The sequence below is a fragment of the Patagioenas fasciata genome, chromosome 3 (assembly GCF_037038585.1).
Source record: "Patagioenas fasciata isolate bPatFas1 chromosome 3, bPatFas1.hap1, whole genome shotgun sequence".
NCBI classification, from domain to species: domain Eukaryota; kingdom Metazoa; phylum Chordata; class Aves; order Columbiformes; family Columbidae; genus Patagioenas; species Patagioenas fasciata.
This window is the reverse complement of record NC_092522.1, coordinates 118,234,661-118,254,638: the sequence shown is the minus strand read 5'-3', so window position 1 is coordinate 118,254,638 and position 19,978 is coordinate 118,234,661. Positions and strand designations below refer to the sequence as shown.

General features: G+C 42.5%; 1 protein-coding gene across 2 annotated transcripts in view; it reads right to left on the bottom strand.

Annotated features, from left to right (window-relative positions):
• Positions 1-19,978, bottom strand: part of EVA1A (eva-1 homolog A, regulator of programmed cell death) — a 214,253-nt gene that overhangs the window by 106,514 nt on the left and 87,761 nt on the right. For both annotated transcript variants that reach the window (XM_065834938.2, XM_065834939.2), the window contains exons 4-5: positions 18,075-18,227; positions 1,129-1,272 (exon numbers count right to left, since the gene is read on the bottom strand). In XM_065834938.2, the coding sequence (XP_065691010.2) occupies positions 1,129-1,272; positions 18,075-18,227 (297 nt within the window). The remainder of the gene's footprint in view (positions 1-1,128; positions 1,273-18,074; positions 18,228-19,978) is intronic.

The following is a 19,978-nucleotide window of genomic DNA, read 5'->3' as shown; positions in this document are numbered from 1 at the left end:
AAAAACATAAAATAAAAATCAGCCTTCCTGCCATACTTGCCAAATAAAGCAATAGCCAGGCAGGAGCTCAGAGCCTGATGTTCCTGCATTTCTCTCTCTACTCTTCAAGGTGTCATACGTCAGCCATGCTACAGCAACTATATGAAACACCATAGTGACCCCATCTCAAACACCATCTATCAGGTTCAGCATGCTGCAACTACACATGGAGATGGATCCACAGACCTGTTGTTGTCCAAGGACACAACCAGAACCTCCTCTACTACATGCTCAGCCATCTACTCAGCAGATTCAAAATAGCACCAGAATTTCCTCTTCCAGGTGGACATAGAAAGGAATGGAGAGAGGCTGAGCTGATCCTAGCAACAACTGTATAAGCAAAACCCTCAAGTAAATATTTTAAAATAAATCAGCTACAAATGACCAAAATGTCATCACTGAGAGAAGACAGACCTGATGTGTTTTTTGCACCACAGAGCTCAGAAAGGAACATTTTTTTCTCTGTTGCAAAATAAGATGATGACTAGTCAAGTAGGAGTAATAACGTCTGCTCAACATTATGACTTAAGATCCCAGGTGAGAACTCCAACTGTTTGTTTTTTTCCAAATAATGATATTTTGCTAGCAACATGTTGCAACATTCACCCTAAGGTTATAGGAGTGATTTTCTACTAATGCCATGGATGAGTATGGATTGGTGATTGTCTTATTCTACTGTACAAAATTATATACAAAACAAAGTAATAAAGATGCTACTGATAACCACAGCTTTGCTGCAGTCAAATGAAATGTTAGGATGCTAATATTCAGGATGCAAGCATCCACTGAATGGATTGACTTTACTGCAAGATTTTCCTGCCTTGCAGAGGCAGTGTTGAATGGGTTAACAAAATATCATCTCCACGTTTTCTGCTTTTTCTGTCAAGCCAATGAGTAGAAAAAGAGAGAGAATTAAACCACTCAGGTGATCCACAGAGCTTCCCCTTTTTGACCAAATAAGAATCATCATGATCCAACCAGAACTTCCACAACTTTTTATGTACAGTATGTCTTTTCGTTCTTCACACACCACTGTGCATCAAGCACAAACCCCAATGTGAGTTAAACTAAGAGAATGTCATGTCTCACCACAGGTATAGATGACATTAAGATGCTTTCGGATGCCTGGGTAACAAGGATCTCCAAATTCATAGGTGCTGGCATATATACTGCAGCTTCTTTTCCCATGACAGCGCTTGATCAGGAGTTGGAGAGCAGTAGCCGACTGACATTCTAAAAGGGAAAAAGGATACGTACTTGTGAATATTTGTCCATTTACATCAGAAATTGCATAAAATATTTATCAGATGCAGACTGTGAGAGCACGTACATATGAGCTTTCCGTGAGTACTTAAAAATCTTTATATGGGAAGGTATATCTGATTGGCAAACACCTCTAGATTGATAAAAGGAAATTACCGAAAAGAACAGTGAAGGATCAGAAATGCCCATATATCTGTAGAAAGAAAAAGGCTAAAAAGGTGGCTCGCTTTCAAATGGAAAAGGCTATCTGTAATGAAAATAAATCCTTCTCACCTGCCATTTATTCTTTAAACATCTGAAAGGACTCTAAGGCAGGTATCAGTATATTCACTTTAACAGGTGAAGAAACAGAGTAATAGAAAAGTAAAAAGACTAACAACAGCAAATCAGTGCAGAGCATGGAAAAAGACTCAGATCTTTGGAGTCTCACTCCAATGTATTTATCGAGAAACACTACAAGCTTCCCCACAAATAAGAGACCACTATTGGAACAGAAAATATATTAATACTAGAGCTATAATATTCAGATGGAATTAATGTAGATTTATTTAGCTGTCTGATAATGAAGATTATCTCAGTAACGTGCAAAGTTATTAGCAAATTCTCACCTCACCAGTGTAACGGAGATGAACATTGTGATGTTGTTCAGGGAAGAGTAAAACTCTGATTTGATTTGGTTGTGTTGATTTTTTTCAAGGTTTTGCTTGTTTCATTTTGAGGGGAAGGGATAAGGAGAGTTTGGGTAGGCTTTTTAGCCTTTGTTATGTCCAAGAGAGTTGTCCCAAGTCACCATCTCTGACCCTTTTTTGCAGAGGTGATCAGTGTCCCCATCTGCTCTTAGAAGATGTTGTATTTCTAAGAAGTCTGCTGAGGGCAACTACAAGGTCAAATAATTATAATGTTACCATCTACCATCTAAGTAGAAATACTCTGTTAATTGTGTTTATTCCATGCAAGTAAAAATGTTTGTCATATCAGAATAGGGAAAGCTCCAAAAGTAATTATTTTCCCAAGTATTATTTCTGTCAGATGATTTGTACCTGTTTTCTCAGCTAAGGTGAAAATTATTTGTACAGACAAGCTCTGAAACTTTAAGGTGCTAGACTGATAGTTCGCTTTCACTGTCCAGCCAGGGCCCAGCACAAGGGGAAGTTGTCGAGAAGACATTTTTACAACATTAATCTGTAGTTAAAAGCAACAGAAAAGCTACAGAGAAAGGAACACAAACCCCTGTTGGTCACTAATCAGGAGGCAGAGAAAGGGAAAATGAACCCCAAAACATATTGAATGCTATTTATAGAATCAGTACAACAACAGAAACCATGAGAAACACTGGAAAGCCACAGAAAACTAAGCCTAGGGGGCAATGTGTCTTTTTTCTCAAATCAAAGGCAGGATTTTATTTCACATGCTGCAAATGACAAAAGAACAGGGCCCCATGTGAGCATTTTCATACTGAACCACCCAAACTTCCTTAGGGAATTTTTGATCCAATGAGTGCCAGTGGTTCCAGTGGAAACATCTGGCATGCAGCAATCCTGCTTTATTGTCTTTTTGGCTAAAGTCCAGTTAGAGAAGCTCATCAAATCCAAGCACTGCCCAGTAATTCATGGAGAGCACCTATTCTTTTTATGTGTTATTGTTCTCATACAAAACAGACAGCATCCCATGGCTGTCTGCACAGGGTCTTCACCCCCAGCACAGGAGCACGGTACCTCCATGGGACAGTGGGGAATTATTCATTACTGGTCTTATGAGATGCAGGACGAGTGTTTTGCAAACATCTTCACCAGAGATGGTCAGCATTTGGGATGTTGCTCTTGCAGGACTGAGGAGTAATGAACTACAAGCTCTGTCCTCCACCTTAACAAATTGGATGACTCTTCAGGTGCCAGACCTGTAGATTCAGCACATTCAGAATGCTTCTGGGAGTCTCTTCGATCATATACCCTCACATTAACACCACCCACTTTTCTGGCCATCACCAGGCATGTCTTAGTACCAATGGCCCTTTCCTCCCATGCAGTTCTGAGCAGGTTACACTCTCCATCCATACTGACTTTCACAGCATCATCTGCACTAGGAAACCAAATAACGTTCAAATCTGGACACACCATTTTCCCCTTTATTTAAGTGCTACCCTGTTCCTCAGAATTATTTTGCCACCTAGCATTACCCCAAAGAGGTAATATAGTCTGAGATATAGCAGGGCTAGTCCTAAACATCAATTCGCAAAAGGCCCCTCAGGTATTTTGGATGGAAAGCAGAGGAGAAGGAGTATCTGGTAGAGGGTTTAGTTGCATGGACATGAGGTCAGCCAGCCACAGGGCAAGGCAGCAGGCTCTTCCTCACTGTACTCAGTAGAGTAGCTGATGTTTACATGGAAGGTGAGCACTATCCTAATGTTTCCTTTATCAAGTAGTAGCTGCATTTTTTTCCCCAGGAAAAGACAGCCTTGCCCGTGCTACCCACAGAAAACAGCATCCCATACAGGTCCTAACGCTGCAATCTCTAATTGTATTTGAACAGTGCCCTGGTCCAGTCTGCGTTCCATACATGTTCACTGGTAAACCAAAACTTACCCTGGCCCGTTACCTGGTCCTGAGACCGACTCTGGTGGAAAAAACCCATCCACACTACTAAATACTCTTACCCTTCAAAACACAGTGTAATACCTGGTCCTTGTCCTATAACCAACCTCAACTCATCTTCTGCACTGCTTAGGGGAGTGTTAGCTGGGCCAAGGCAACAAACAATGCCATGGACCATGCTGCAGTTTAACAGTACAGAAGGTCTGTTTCCAGTACCTGAGCCCAGGCCCTGACACTGCTGGTTTACCAGCACACAGGTAGCCCAAGATAACCAGCTTCTTTGGGCACAGACCAGACCTCCATATTCACAAATATCAGTAGTGAAATCTTCAATTCTCCAATTGCCAGGCTGCTCCAGCTCAACCTGCATCAGCCAAAATGAGCAGAAAAGAAGAACAGATTCTATATGCTTCAAGTACAGATGGGGATGAAATCCCCTAACACAGAAAGTAAGGCAGTGAGATTTTAAAACCCTCCTTTACATGGACTATTTGCAAACATTAATTTCGAAAATATATCTAGGAAAAAAGTCACCTGTTGGGACTGCAGTACATAAACCATAGAATAATTCAATTAGAAGCGATATCTGGAGCCTGTTCAATGCAACTTCCTGCTCAAAGCACAGCCAGCTTTGATGTTACATCAGGTTGCTCAGAAATTTGCCCAGACAAGTTTTGAAAATCTCCATAGAAAAATATTCCCCAAGCCCCTTGGGCACCTGTTCCAGGGCTAAACCACTCTCCAGGTGAAGATTTTTTTCCTTGCATCTAATCAGATTTTCAATTATGCAAATTGTGTTCATTGCTTTTGGGTTTTGTTTTGTTGTCTGTGCATTTCCAAGAACAGTCTTCTGTAGAGCCACCTATTAGGTAGGAGAAAACAGCAATAATATCTCACCCTGACCTTTCTCTTCTTGAGACTGAACAAACCCGTGTTCCTCAGCATTTCCCCATATGCTGTGTGCTCCAGTCCTCCGACCAGCTTGGAGGCCCTTCACTGGACTTGCTCCAGTTTTTCAGCATATCTCTTTATCTGGGGAACCCCAAACTGTCCATTACAATACTCTAGCTAAGTGAAGTACTGGAATGCCAAACAGAGTGAATAAGCCTTCTCCTTGATGTGCTTACAATATTCTTACTAGTCCAGTATCCACTAGCCACCATTGCCACAAGACCGCATCACTGATCCATGGTCAAGTTTTTGTCCCCCAGAATCCACTGGTCCTTTTTCTGCTTTCTAGCCAGTTGGTCTCTAGCCTGTGCTGTTCAGAGGGTTATTCGGGTGCAGAGATTTGCCCTTGCCCATATTGAACTTCACAAGGTTTCATAAGGTTTCTCCAGCTCACTGAGGTTCCACAGGTCCCTATCCCCTGCTGTAACTGTTCTGTCCAATTTGATACCAGCTACAAACTCCATCCCATTATCTGGGTCCTTACTGAAGTTGTTAAACAATATTGATCTCTGACTACTTATTAAGTAGCTGCAAGTTTGACTTCAACATGGCAATGTGAAGGTTTTTTGTAGTACTCCATTTCCTTGGCTCTTATAGCAAACAGCCACAATCTAGGCAAGCCTTTATTGTTGTCACTGACCTCCAAATCAAAATCTGGTGAATGCCAGAATGGCAGAAAGTCATCTGAGGTACCTACGTTACAAGATTCAGCTGAACTCTACTGACAACATCAGACTTCCACATGTTAAATCCAAATGCTCTTCACATTTTACCCATAGTAAAGCCTGAGCCATTCTCTTGGAAGCAGTCATATTATTCCAGCCCTGAAAAAAGAAGAAATGGACACTATGGACAAAATTTGACAAAGTATTCACTTCAAAGATTTCCTTTTCGTCATGACAGGGAATTGTCCCTGTTTTTCCTTCCACAAAATTTTTAAGCGCAAATGCCTTGTACATTTCCATAAATGACAGGGCAAGCAGCCAGCAGTAATTTGAGGGAGGACTATACTGATACTGGAATTAGCTTGGTCTCCCCTCTTGGTTTTTCTCATCTGTCAACATGCTTGTCTTCCACATAACACATTGAACTGAAAAATATAAGAACAGCAACCAAAACCTCTAAATAGGACCATCTCCCTCATACACTTCAAAGGATTTGTGATAAGGAGGTCATTTAGCTGGATGCCAAGATGTCATATTGAAGCATCTTTATTCCCTCACTAACTAGCTCTGAAGATGTCAATAATACATCTGAGACATGGCTGAGTGATAGATGAGGCTGTAGCACCCCCATAAATCACAGTCACCACCACGTCATTCAGAGCTCTAGAAGTGACAACATGGTATTTTCTTTTACCTCCATTGTCTCGGGAGTATAAAAACACCCAAAATCACTCTTGTTGGCTGTTATGAAGTGCACATAGGTAATTTAGCTTCCAAAGTCAAAAAAGTCCTTATGGAGCTGGATTGAAGTGATATCTCCAAGAATATTGGGACCTCTTCAGGAGGTGATTCCATGTCAGAAGTTTTCACCTCCAGGTGTCTATTCCCAAAGATCATAGAGGCAAGAAAACAGAGGCTCTCTTATCCTTAAATCATGCAGTTAGCCTCTCAAAAAGGTGCAGGGAAGCCAAGCCCAGCAAAGTGGAATAACAGAATTGGGTTATGGTTCCCTGCAGCTGGCCGAATTCACATTTTCCAGGTCTTCGGAAATGGGAGATAAGATGTGGCACTCTCATTGCACCAGGTAGCACATGCATTCAGGGCAACATCTCCTTTCTTTTGCTGCTTGTTTGCTTGCTGAGTGCAAACTGCAAATGTTATATGAAATACCCTCCTGGCATCAGTGACCAACAGGTGATCCCATGTGTCAGAGATATGGCGAGGACACTCACAAATGCCAACACCATATCATGAAGTCTGAGGTAAGTACTGTTAAGCAGAGCCAGGCCCCTGCCAAGAACCTTTTAAAGCCCGCAAAGCTCAAATCCCATAGCAGAGCAATAAAAACCTCCTTAAGACCTCACAGATGATAGAGAGCCCTCTTACACAGGCTGGGGCAGAGTTACCCTTTGGCTTTCATTAGGCTTGGATTACTTCAGTACACTGCCAAAGAGCAAACACAAATCCTGGTGACAGTGAAACTTCCACATGTGAAAGCGTTTAAAAATACCAGCTGTGCTTTTTGGAATATGGTATTTTAAACTAAAGTTTAGGGTTGGGGGAGAGAGGGATCAGCTTGCCTTATCCCCTTTAGTCCTGGCCCCACTTTCTAGAAATCTTATGTCCCTCCAGCCTTGCTCCTGCTGCAAGGTGAATTCCCTTGCACAGGATGACTCCACAAACGCAGACTGCTGGCCAGTTTCAATTCACAACTTTTAATCTAAGCCCTCAGCAGATAATTCATCTTACCAGCTGCATTTAATATGATATTACTCCCTGATCTACTGCCTTTATCAGTCCAGCCTCTGACTAGGTGAAACCCAAATCAGGTGGCAACAAAGCCACGCTGGAGGATTCTACCAGCAGCAGCTTGCAGACAGCATTGGCTTTAAAACTGGAATCAGTTTCGGTGATGTAATGTCCATATCATCAAGCTCACCACAATGAATGAGTTTTAGTCAGTTTAAGGCTGCTTCCCAGCATGACTATTTCTTTATTACCTCTTCCTGGTGAAAAAAAAGAAATTGGAGCCAATGCCTATTAATCACATTCGTTACTTTGGTTACTCACTGTTGCTTTTTTTCAATAAGGGTGACACGTCCAAACCTGAAATCCAAGCCATACATTGCTGGTTTTGATTGCAAAACCTATCTGGGTTTGAAAGAATGTTTCCAAACAGCTTAATTTTTGCATCACAGTAACTCTTGGATGCTCTGCTGGAGATTGAAGCCTCTCCCAAGGCAGCAGTTGTCACAGGTGGATCCACAAGAAGGTTTAGCCACCTAGTTTTGAGATGGGTGGCTAACCCCACAGTGAGGTTGGGCATATGCCAGATGCTCAAGAACATCTGTGCATCTGTCAACCCTGTGATCAGGCTCACCTGACACATCCATGTGGGGCCTACAAAGGCAGGTTCCTGCAGAGATGAGGCAGACTGTCCAGAGCAAGAAAAACACTCCACCCAGTTGTCAGGGGATGAGCTCTTTCTGAGTCTGTGAATTTAGCATAAAAATTGGGAGCACACATTCTGCTTTTTCGACCAACAAAGTATCAGACCTTGAAGAACCAAAAGGACCAAATGATTGGCTGTAATTAAAGGATTCATAAAGAGAATGACTGCCTAAAATACTATTTCCAGCATTGAAGGTGAGAAAAGCGATTAGGAACTGGAATTGGACTGGTAGAGCCTGATCAAGAGACAAATTCTGTGGCACATTTTGGTTCAGTGTTAATGCATCAGGAATAGACCTGCATCTGGAAATAAAACCTTCAGCAGAACTCTAGCTTTCCTTGCGATTTTTTGAGGAGCAGGTGAAAGGAATGAGCTAAGATAAATATTGTCTTGAGGGAAGTCACTTACATACAAGTGACAGCTCTAGGAGAAAACTCCTCCCAAACAGAGGACAGGATTTTTGTCTGAAACATGCACCTAATTTCTTGCTAAAGAATTAAACAGGAAAAGTTGCTTGCTGAGAGCTATGAGCAGGGAGGACAGAATGAAAGACGGAAGATGGGGGAGTCAATTAACTCAGAGGAAAGAAATTTAGTTCCTGCAAAGAAAGCTGACAGATGTTTGCGTCAGTCCTGTGGTTATCTACTCATCTGCCAAAAGAGAAAGCAAACTTCGACGGAAGGGCAAGAAAGATGTAAGCAGGAGGAAAGTAACTCCAACCTTGCTGTTGAGCTGCCTAAATTACTCAATGTTTTACCTAGGAGTGGCTCAAAACTGCCCCATTCTGCAGGAGAATCTCCATCATAAACAGGAGGGAAAGAAGTTGTGCCTCTGCTCTTGGACAGTTGTTTATTCATTTTAAAGATGTTTCATTAGCTGTGGTTGACACAAAGATCAGCTCCTTCATAAAGCAATGGCTGTTGGAGGTGTCTAAGTCTCTGCTTCAGCTGTTAAATTAGTGAAAATTAGTCATCTTAGCAGCCTGTGAAGGATGTCTTCACGGAGTATCGATAAGCCAGTCTGCTCCACGTACAGTATATCAAATCCCAGGCATTTTCAGCTTAGCCCACACCCACTAAGTTTGATGTTCTCTTTAAAAGATAGCGCATGAGATGGTTAAAGATGGGCTTTATCCACTTTCTCTCTACAGTAAGCAGCCTGGAAAGGTAACTGTCACATGGTTTCAGATGGGGTAACATAAATACACTGAATTTTTCTTCCTTGATGTGCTACACAAACCTCTAAAGACACAAGGAGTGAGTTGGGTTTAGAACCACAGAGAGTGCGGAAGACAAGAAGGAGAAAACCAAACTACTGATACTTAGCCTGTAACACCAACCAATTTGAAGACCAACTCATGAAAACAAAAGATTACCTTAAACAAGAAAAAATGGAGAAGTAGATGTGTAAAGCGGAAAGCTCAAGAGCAAACAGTTAAAAGGCTGCTGGTTTGGAAGCCAAAACAGAACAGGCTTCAGAAAACCTACATAGCCGGTCTGTTCCAAGCACAAGAACACCCACTTCAAGTAGGGAAAGAAAATAATTGAATTTGTTAGAAGAGGTTGCTGAAAACACTTCTGAGCTGTAGGCACAGGCTCAGAAGAATTTTTGCTTGATAAACCACTGGACTGTGGGAAATGGTTTGCAGTCAGGACTAGTGGAGAAATATCATTGGGGTTTTGGCTCACCTGTTAGCTCTGGGTTCCTGGATCCCTGTTCACCAGCTGTGGCACAAGTACTACCTGATGCAGTGCAGAATGGAGTCGGAAAGATGTTCCAACATCTCATAGTCAACACTGAGGCCAAGAAGAGTCTACGTCCCCCACAGAAGCATCAGTCTCAGCATGCTGTTTCTTTTTCTGTGGGCTTTTCTGTTTGAGGGACTTTCTATTTGGTTTTTGTTTCGGCAGTGCCAGGTACTTTGGTATCATATTGAGGTGGGTTTCTGATATAAATTGCCATCATCATCATTACAGATAGCAGTGAGGAACTTCATGTCGGTGTAGTTGGATATAACATCTATGTCTTGCGCAATGTCACTGAAAACAGCTGGCTCAAAGAGAAATCTACATTCAAACACTATAGTAGAATATGCAAAGAAGACCAGCTTTACATTAAAAAGTGTGCGTTAATGAGAGAGAAAATTTACTCAACACACATTTAATAAAATTTTGGAAACTTCAGCCCTAGGTCAGAATAAAGAAAATGATCTTAAAAGAAACTAATCACATTAGAGACTGCAACTGAAGGATCAATTGCAGGTTTAATTAGAAATGCTATAATTACCTTTAGAAACACTTGGTTTATTAACATGAACTCAAATCATCTTATCACCTTTGCATCTGGAACCAGAACTCATATGAAACATATGAGGCTCCAGTTTTGCAGGGGCTGACTCAGATTGTGTAAAGTTGAGCAAATTCATAACATTTCACAGGTTTGGGGACTAAAGTGAGAATCTGAGGACAGCTTCAAACTTGGCTCCAAGAAGTCTCAGAGAACAAAGTGGTTTTGGTCTGGCAATGAGAGTAAGATTTAATTATTTAATTTGCAGCAGAGAAGAGCAGATTGTGGACCATAAGGCAGTAAAGATAAAAAATAAAGAAGCTGACAGCCCTGACTTCACTCAGCAGAAGATATGGATGGTGCATTCAGTGCATCTACTCCTCTGTGAAGTCTATGAGTTCGTCATTCCTATTCATTACAACCCAACAAAGGTATTTTCCTAAACACGCGTATAGTTCAATAAATGCTTACACCTCAGCTGAAGCAAAGTCTGAATTTTGGAAGCTGTGGGACTGGCCTGCTTTTTTAAGAGACAACCCAGCTGACACAATCTGCAAGTCACTTCTTGCCCTTGGTTCCTGAAATAAAGCACAGCATACTTGCAACCCCCCAGGTTTTGCATTGCCTTTGTTTCTCAGGCTCAGCATTCACCATTATGGTAGTTTAGTAATATTCTTGAGTGACATCTGAATTATTTTAAGAGGAGCTTTATCAGTGCTGAACAAGTTACACTGGTTTTCATTCAGAGTAACTTAATGGAAATAAGCTGAGATGCAATAGATCTAAATCTCTCAAATTCTGCCGTTTTATCACAATTATATTCTGGATTTGCTTTTAACTGATAGCTAGGCAAGAGGCATCTTTGATAAGATCAGCAACTAAAGAAGCTGACACTACTGATACAAATACCCACTTCCTCAAGTATCATACCAATATCACCACAGAACCTATTAGTGCTATTTAATTTACTACTTTCAGAATTTTTATTCACAACCACTGCATGGGGTCATACTCCCCTGTAAACAGCTTTTTTAAAACCAAGTCGAACATTGGCTTTGAGAAAGATCTTGCCCAGAAGCAAAATGGAATGGATTTTTTTCATTCTTTTTTTTAAAAAAAGAGTCATTGTGTGCATATAAAAACAGCTTCCTATAAAGCATTTTTTATGACTTCATGGAATCCAACAATAGTTTGAGTTTTCTAGAAACAGCTGTAAAGTGATTTTAATGACCTCCTGGTGTTTTGAGACAAAAAGTGAAACATACGAAGTATCTGAAATTGAAAAACAACTTTCTGAAAGCAGGCTTTGTCTCACTTCAACTTAGCATTCTAAATGGGAATTCCATTTCAATTTAAATTTAATAAGGTATTATATGTGAATTAAACAGCAACTGATATTTATTTGGCCTTCAAACTTGAATACTTGCGGGTTTTGTTGCATGCAAACAGACTGACCACTAAAAACATGCTCTTAATCATGAGCTATACAATAAAGTACTTTCTGCACTGAATGTAAATCACATATACACAGAGTCACACCTATGAGCAGGGGCACTCTGGAAGACTGGTGTGCACATTAGAGAGGACAGACCCAGTCTAGCTCCCTCTCTCATCCCCCAAACCCAGCCTTGCAGACATTTTAAAGGCCATCGTCTCCCATATGGTAAAATCACGATTTAGCACAAGAACATTTCAACCACAAGAAGTGGATGGGCATGCTACCTGGCATTATCTAATCAGCACAGATTTTCATAGATATCTTTCTCCTCCTGCAACCCTGGTCCCCCGCTGCCTCCCTCAGCAGTCATTACCCCTTGTCATTCCAGCTCCACCGTTTGGAGGCCTTTTATTTTTAAATATTTCAGTTAAGACCAAGATTAGAGCCACAAAGTTGTACTGATGGTTACACAGGATGGAAAACAGTCACAAATAGTGAAGTGGAAGAGAGCCAGAAATGCACGGCTGGAGGGGCAGCAGTCGCTTAAGACCAGCTCTTGTGTTGGCAGGAACAGAAACATATACCGTGGAATAAAACGGATTTTGTTTGGGGTTTTTTTTACTGCATGTATATCATTCTTATTCACATGTTAGATTTGATCAGAGATAAACAAACCAGAAGGGTCCATTATTTATGTGGCGTAATAAATATTTATATGAGGCACTGAGAAGGCTCTGGTTCGAGTCATATATACATCTGCATTAAGAGGAGGAAATGAAAACAAAATGGGTTGGATCACCTTCTGTCACTGCATTAAAATGAAAAACATCAGGGAATGAGCACCTAAAGCACAGGCTCCTTTTCTGAACTCACTCCTCTACTCTTTTGTTATCAGATTCAGTGAGTTAGAGACTGCCACTGACCATCTGAGTTTCCTCAGGGCTTTGTAAACACATCCATTTTCCCCCTACAGAGGCACAGGAGAGAACTTGTCTGCTAAGTGACAAGGACATTTCACTTCTCAGCAGACTGCTCAGCTTAACCCACACACCACGACCCAAAGCAGGGCTTTGGAGCCAGAGTTCCCAGGATCTTGCGTTGACTCCAAAGCCAAGCCCAGATTCCTTCTACCCAGGACAAGGAGTTAAATTGCTGTGGATTCTTTGTGTCCGTGATGGAGAAAGACAGGATCCTTGAGAAGGAGATCTGGACCCAGATGTTCGAGGTCAGCAGAATATGTCCATCGCACTGTCTGTGGTGCAAGGGAGTAGCTACCATAAAAATGTATATGTGAGCATGTCAGGTGCCCTGAATACGATCAAGTATATTGCCCCACTAAATGACAGAAGTGGTAATTATTTTACATCCGAGTTCTTCCTCCTCAGTCTCCTAATTAGATCATTACCTTGCCCTTGGATATAAGTAGGAAAAAACTTTTTTTTATTTAAACTGGCTTCTCTTGGTATAAACAAGGCACTCAGAGATGCAGGCACAGGCAGCTGTAAACAGCAAAATAACAGGGCAAAGGGCTCGCTGGGCTGAGGGATATTAATGGTTTGTTCCTTGCAAATAACCCTTTCCCCAGAGACCTCCCCATGCTCTGTGTGTTCTCCCTGCACATGCTGGCAGCAAAGCGGAGGCTTTATTAAGAGAGTCACAAATAAGGTCAAATTCCTTTAGGAGCTTTTCAGAGTTCCCAAGGCATTCAAGGAGGGGTCCAGCTGTTTGTGTCAGACACAAGTTTCAGCATGTTTTCAGTTAAAAGAGGATCCTGGTAGATTTTCTTTTTAACATGACAGGGATAGGATGGAGTTCTTCACAATAACTTTCCCTTCGCAGATGCTAAGCACATTCGCATAGATGCTAGACAGAGAGAAAGCATGCGTCGGGCATGGCAGAGTGGGTGAAGTCTGACTTGGAGATCTTATATCATCCAAAAGGAGCACAGTGGTGGCTGAGTTATGCAGATGTTCAAGAGCTGGAATGTCACAATACCTCAGATTCCTCCACCAGAGAACCTAACATACCTATGTCCCTGCAGAATCCAATAAACTCACCATTAATGGACTGTATCTTCTCAGTACTCCTATAGGAGTACAAGGTCTTGTTTTTCCAAGGCAGAAACAAATAAATTATTTGTTCCCTATGGCAGAGTCAGAAATCATAGAATAGTTTGGGTTGGAAGGGACCTCCAAAGCTCATCCAGTCCAACCCCTGCCATGAGTAGGGACATCTTCACCCAGATCAGGTTGCTCAGAGCCCCGTCCAGCCTGGCCTGGGATGTCTCCAGGGATGGGGCATCCACCACCTCTCTGGACAATATACAATGCTACCCCTTCCCCCCATCTTAGAACAGTTCTTTAAAAGCCTCGTCTTAGAAGTTGCAGATTTCAAAATTCAACCCAAATGTGTGTTATGTTCACAGAAAAAAAAAAAAAAAAAAAAAAGAAGAATAAAATTTTCTGAACTGTTTCTCATTAGGAGAGGAAGAAAATATATCGCTCCCCACCTTTAGGGTAAGTACGAGTTCTTCACTCATCAAGTAACTCATGCTGCCTGGACAAAAATAATCACTATATACTTGTCCAGGACCTACTTCCCAGGAAAAGGCCCTTTGCCAAGGCTCGGACTTGACACAAATCATCAGTCCCATGAAATTCAAACATAACAAATCTTCCATGTGCAGAACATAGCTGGGTTCTGCCTTACGGGAACTGGATGCTGCTGCAAATTCTGACTCATACGGTCCTATTTGTAAGATCAGCTTGTTGTGAATGTTTGGGATCAAAGGCTGTCATGGAGCAGCCCTCCCCATATTGCAGGGCTGTGGAAATGTGCAGGGAAACATTCTCTAGCTGGAGAAAGCTTTGATTTATAAGCCATGATGTTTTCACCTGCTCCTGAAGGAACAGCGTTGCCTGCCGGGCTAGGCAGGTCTGTGGCAGGAGCATGGTTTCTGGAGCAGGTTGGGGAACTCTGTGTCACTCCCACAATTTCCAGTGGCAGCTGGGAGCACAACCCCCTCACTTCAGCGCTGTAAATGCAGGCAGGACTATTATTTCTTGCAGCATGCCATGGGGAAGCAGCGTGTGAATGCACTTTTTGCTGATTTGGGTTGCAGATGGATCCTGCACTGGTTTCTCCTGTGGGATGATGAGATGACTGATAACCACAGTCACAACTCACCTCCCTATTCCTGCATTGCTAGAGCTCTGTCCCATCAGGTCAGCTCGCACAAATAGAAGAATGGAAGCTCACAACAAGCAGAGACTGCCTGTAGCATTGGTAGCATCGTGCTGAGAGGATCAGCGAGCTGTAGCTAAACACACTAGCAGACCTGCACATTCTCAAATATAGGTGGGATTTGAGGGGTGGAGTATGGTGAGTTGAAAGGCTACCTGCTTGAACTTCTACTGAAAAAGTAGCACTGCCAAGTCTACTACTCAACCATGTTCCTAAGAACCACATCTACATGTCTTTCAAACACTTCCAGGGATGGTGACTCCACCACTTCCCTGGGCAGCATGTTCCAATGCTTCACAACCCTTTCTGTGAACAAGTTTTTTTCCTAATATCCAATCTAAACCTCCTCTGGTACAACTTGAGGCCATTTCCTTTCCTCCTATCACTTGCTACTTGGGAGAAGAGACCAACCCCCTCCATGCTACAACCTCCTTTCAGGCAGTTGTAGACAGTGATAAGGTCTCCCCTCAGCCTCCTTTTCTCCAGGCTGAACAGCCCCAGTTCCCTCAGCTGCTCCTCATCAGACCTGTGCTCCAGACCCTTCACCAGCTTTGTTACCCTCCTCTGCACTCTCTCTAGTACCTCAATGGCTTTCTTATGATGAGGGGCCCAAACTGAAGACAGGATTCAAGCTGGGGCCTCTCCAGCACCGAGTACAGTGGAATAATCACTTCTCTAGTCCTGATGGCCACATTATTCCTGATACAAGCCAGGATGCTTGTATCCACTCTGAGGATTTCAGTGCACAGAGGAACATCAGCATCAACAGCTATACTGCGTGTCTTTCATCCTATGTACACAGTGCACAAAACCCCAGGAAAACCTGGGGAAGGCATTGCTCCATGGTGAGTGTCTCACCCCTCAATCACAACCCTGCAGGGCATGCAGGCAGACACTGTCCCAGAGGCACTTCCCACCTTCCCTTTTCTGTTGTGTGTGCAGGAAATACCTGGGTACAAGCATCCCAGCAGCACCAGACTGACTTAACAGATACTTGATACCCCAGCAATTCCAAACAGGCAGATATTTGCTCCTGTCCAACAACTCAGCCATTTTTAGCATCAGTCAACTGCTTAAAACCTTGCAGTGGATTTCAGTGTAAAGGTACCTCAGCATTCCCATTGCTAGCTTGGTATTACATTGATTTGTTCTGAGCCTTCTCTTGCAAATAGTTTCTTTTAAGTGTTGACACTGGAGAAAGACTGTGTCTTATCCCAGCAGCACACTGCATACTACACTTTAGGCTCTGATACTGTATTTCCTTCAGCAAACATTCTAATTTGTAGACATCACAAGGCCAGTTTGAAAACCACAGGGCATCCAGGCACTATAGATAGTACAGCACATGCTGTCACACCTCACTGCTTGTTCTCCTGGCTACAGCTTTGCTCTCCCAGCTTCACTGTCTCCCACCTGATATTCTAGTGTCACATACTCTGCTCTCAGTCAGTACAAGTCTCAGGACTTTGCATCTTGGCAAAGAAGAGTAAAACTTTCATAGAATCATAGAATAGTTTGGATTGGAAGGGACCTTCAAAGCTCATCCAGTCCAATCCCTGCCATGAGCAGGGACATCTTCACCCAGATCAGGTTGCTCAGAGCCCCGTCCAGCCTGGCCTGGGATGTCTCCAGGGATGGGGCATCCACCGCCTCTCTGGGCAACCTGGACCAGTGTTCTATCACCTTCACTGTAAAAAATTTCTTCTTCATGTGCAGCCTTTGTGGCTTCAGATATTTTGACTTCATGCTGACATTCAAGAGCAGGTCCTGGTGCTAGTACCTTGTCACTGGCACGTGCTTGTTTCTGCTTGTTTTCTCAGCAAGGACAAAGGAGAGGTTGCTCAGGTATGTGCTAGAAACCCATCAGGTTTTGCTGATTCGGCAAATTACTACTCAACAGGCGAACCACCACAGCACCAATGTTCACACTATTAGACGATCCCGAACACCACATGAAAGAGATCTACGTTAACCTGTTACACATATCTGGTTTTGCTTCTGCTCCCTGGCAACTGAGGGATAACACGAGTACATCCAAAGACATATGTCACCTCAGGAGATGGGAAATAACCTGTTAAAGGAATGTGATGCTCTTGCCATGCCAGAGTAGGAGAACCCGAACTACTCAGCTGTGCTTCAAGTGCTCAGATTTTCACAGCTACACAACTAAGGCATTCACCACACCACACAAAGAACCTGATGGGCCTGATTCCACCTGTGGTTTCCTACTGATACCCATCATCTGCGTATCATATTTCCAAGCAGTCACTTCACATGCTTCCATCTGAATAGCATTTAACTCCTTAAGGGCACTGAATCAGCAGCTGTGAAGCCGAAGATCTCCAGATACAGCCGAACAGATATCAGCACAAGCAATAGCAGCAGCTCAAGGTCCCCTTTACAACCTCCTGTGAAGCTTTTTCCCCTTTGGGAAACCAGTTAATCCCCTCCCACCTCTGTAGAGAAGTATGATGAGGAATGCTGACTACAGGATTTTGCACTGTGGACAGTTGCTCTCTCTGTCACAGCCTAAAATACTAAAACTCATTGCACAATGGCTCAAGAACAGACAGTTATAGCCAATGCTTTTAAATCTCTAGATCTTTAACACATGAATATAGGAGACTATGATAACCCAAGAGTAGAGAGGCTGCTTGAAGGTACCGTAAGTCAACTGAAACATGATGCAACTTAACAACTTACTCTTTGAATTCTCACCCCTTGTTTCAAATCTGGAAAAGTTTAAACGCAAGGCCAAGGCTCAAATTGGCCACAGATGGTCCATGAAATCTGTCAATAATATGCTCCTCCATAGTGTAGATAGAGGCTCATTGTATGAACTACCAGGAGGGTAGAAAATTGAAGAAGCGACTCAAGGAATACCATCAAGTACATAATCTGATGCATCTGATACAAGTCTGAAGCTTGGTAACTTGGCTAGGCCACCTACCTGAACCTCAGCCTGGTGCTCATGATGGAGCTCACCACTGGCTAACAAGGTACCACACATCAGGAGCACCACTATGGCAGGCTGTATGTGCCAGTCCTGCTTTTCCTAATCAGGATCTGTTCCAGCACTATCATAGTGACAGTAAATTAAACCACACTGCCAGGATCAGTGTTTGTCAAGCCATTTCCTTGCTTACCAATCATGGGCATCCCTAGTGTTTGGTATGGGCACTCCAGGCTGCCTCCTTGTGTCCTTCCAAAGATGGCAGAGTAAATGGCTATCACCATGTTCTTCTTGCAGCTCAGCCTCAGTTTGTCGTCTTCACAGGCTACTTTACTCTTGTACTCATCTGGAAGGAAACAAACACTTAATTACTCAGTTGATCCAGATGTGGGCGCTCAGCACGGAGGGAGCCCTCTCACCTCCCCATGGCGTGAGCTTGTCAGAGGCAGCAGAGATTCTGGGCATTCACCCAGAGGTGCACATCAGCTGCCAGCAAATCCCAGGCTTACAACTGTTTTTGCTGGAGTAGCAGTGATCATTTGCATTATGCATTCCCTCTCTGGCATTATAAGCGCATTTAATGAACATATTTTCACCTACTGCATGTCGGTTCAGGTAAAGAGCACATAATTTCATGTTGCAGACAAATAAGTGAAGCATGGCAATTGAGTGATTTCCATACGGTGATATTAGAAGCCCATATTTAGGCACCTTTTTAATCCATAGATTAGCCCTTTAAGTGCCAAGCATTTACTCTACATCACAGCAGCTCAAATGCAAACACAATTATGCTCAATAGTTTTTTTTCACAGCAGGTTCAATAGGAGCTATACTACATTTGTTAATGATGGGGGCTGCTCTTGCCCATTGCAAATACAGATGTGCAAATCTGCTCCCCAAGTCCTTCTTGAAATGATAAGTCCAAGAATATGAAACACACTCTTGCCTTTGTAAGGCTTGTGTAAACAGAACATTTGCTTAGCTTACATCTATCATTTCACAGGAAATTGCGTAATTCCCTTCTCTTTATTATTGTCCTTATTATTTGTATTATGGGAACCCCTAGAGGTCCCAACATTGAACAGGCCCTCCACATTCATGTCTGCCAACACACCACAGAAGACAAACCCTATTTTGAAGAGCTGAGTCTTTATACCTAGACATCTACAAGTGTGAAGGATAGAGACTAAGAAAACCAAAGTGGCATGTCTATGGTTACTCAGCCAACGTAGGACACAGCCAGGAATATAACCTCAAGCTCCCCAGTCTCTGTAGAGTGACCTTCCACTTGATCACATTATTTACTTTGAGAAATGTAGCTACAACAGCACCCAAATAGCTTAATGGGAAGGGTCCCTGACCCATGGTAATCTCCCAAGCATGATCAGTCACTTTATCTGAGATGTTCCTAATTGTACCAAGTCAAAATTGTGCCACCAAGCACACTAACAACAAAACGGTGTGGATAATCATCAGCCTGGGGCTCCCCCTGGCCCTGTATCATTTACTAGCATAGATGTGACTTTTTTGTCTCTCCCTGTCACTGGTTCTCTGTATACAATACCACATATATATATATATATATATGCACATATCTGAGAAACTATGCAAAGTCCATATGCATCAAACTACTCAGTAACTGAGAACACTAGCTAATAATTACTTTATGGTTTAATACTTAAGTCTTTACACCGTGGTAGCTAGCACTAGTCACAATATTTTTTACTGTCTTGTAAGTAGGTTTGAGAATGTTTTTTCCTGATTGGAGCTAGAGAGGAATTTTCCACCAAAATTAAATCATAAAATAATTTAGTTTGGAAGAGTCTTCAGGAGGTCAACTGGTTTAATCCCTGCTCAAATCAGGGCTAATGACTACATTAGATTAGGCTTTTTTTCAGAAGAAATAGCGTGGAGAAAACGTGTACCAAAACAGACACATGCTGATTTGAGAGAAATGTTTGAAAACAAACAATTCCTCATACTCAACCTGAAAATTCCTACTGCAAGTCAAAAAATACCCCACTCAAAATAGTCCATTACCTGGTGATAAGAGCATCTACCTGGAGTGTGAAAACCCAGGTCCAAACCCTCACAGTC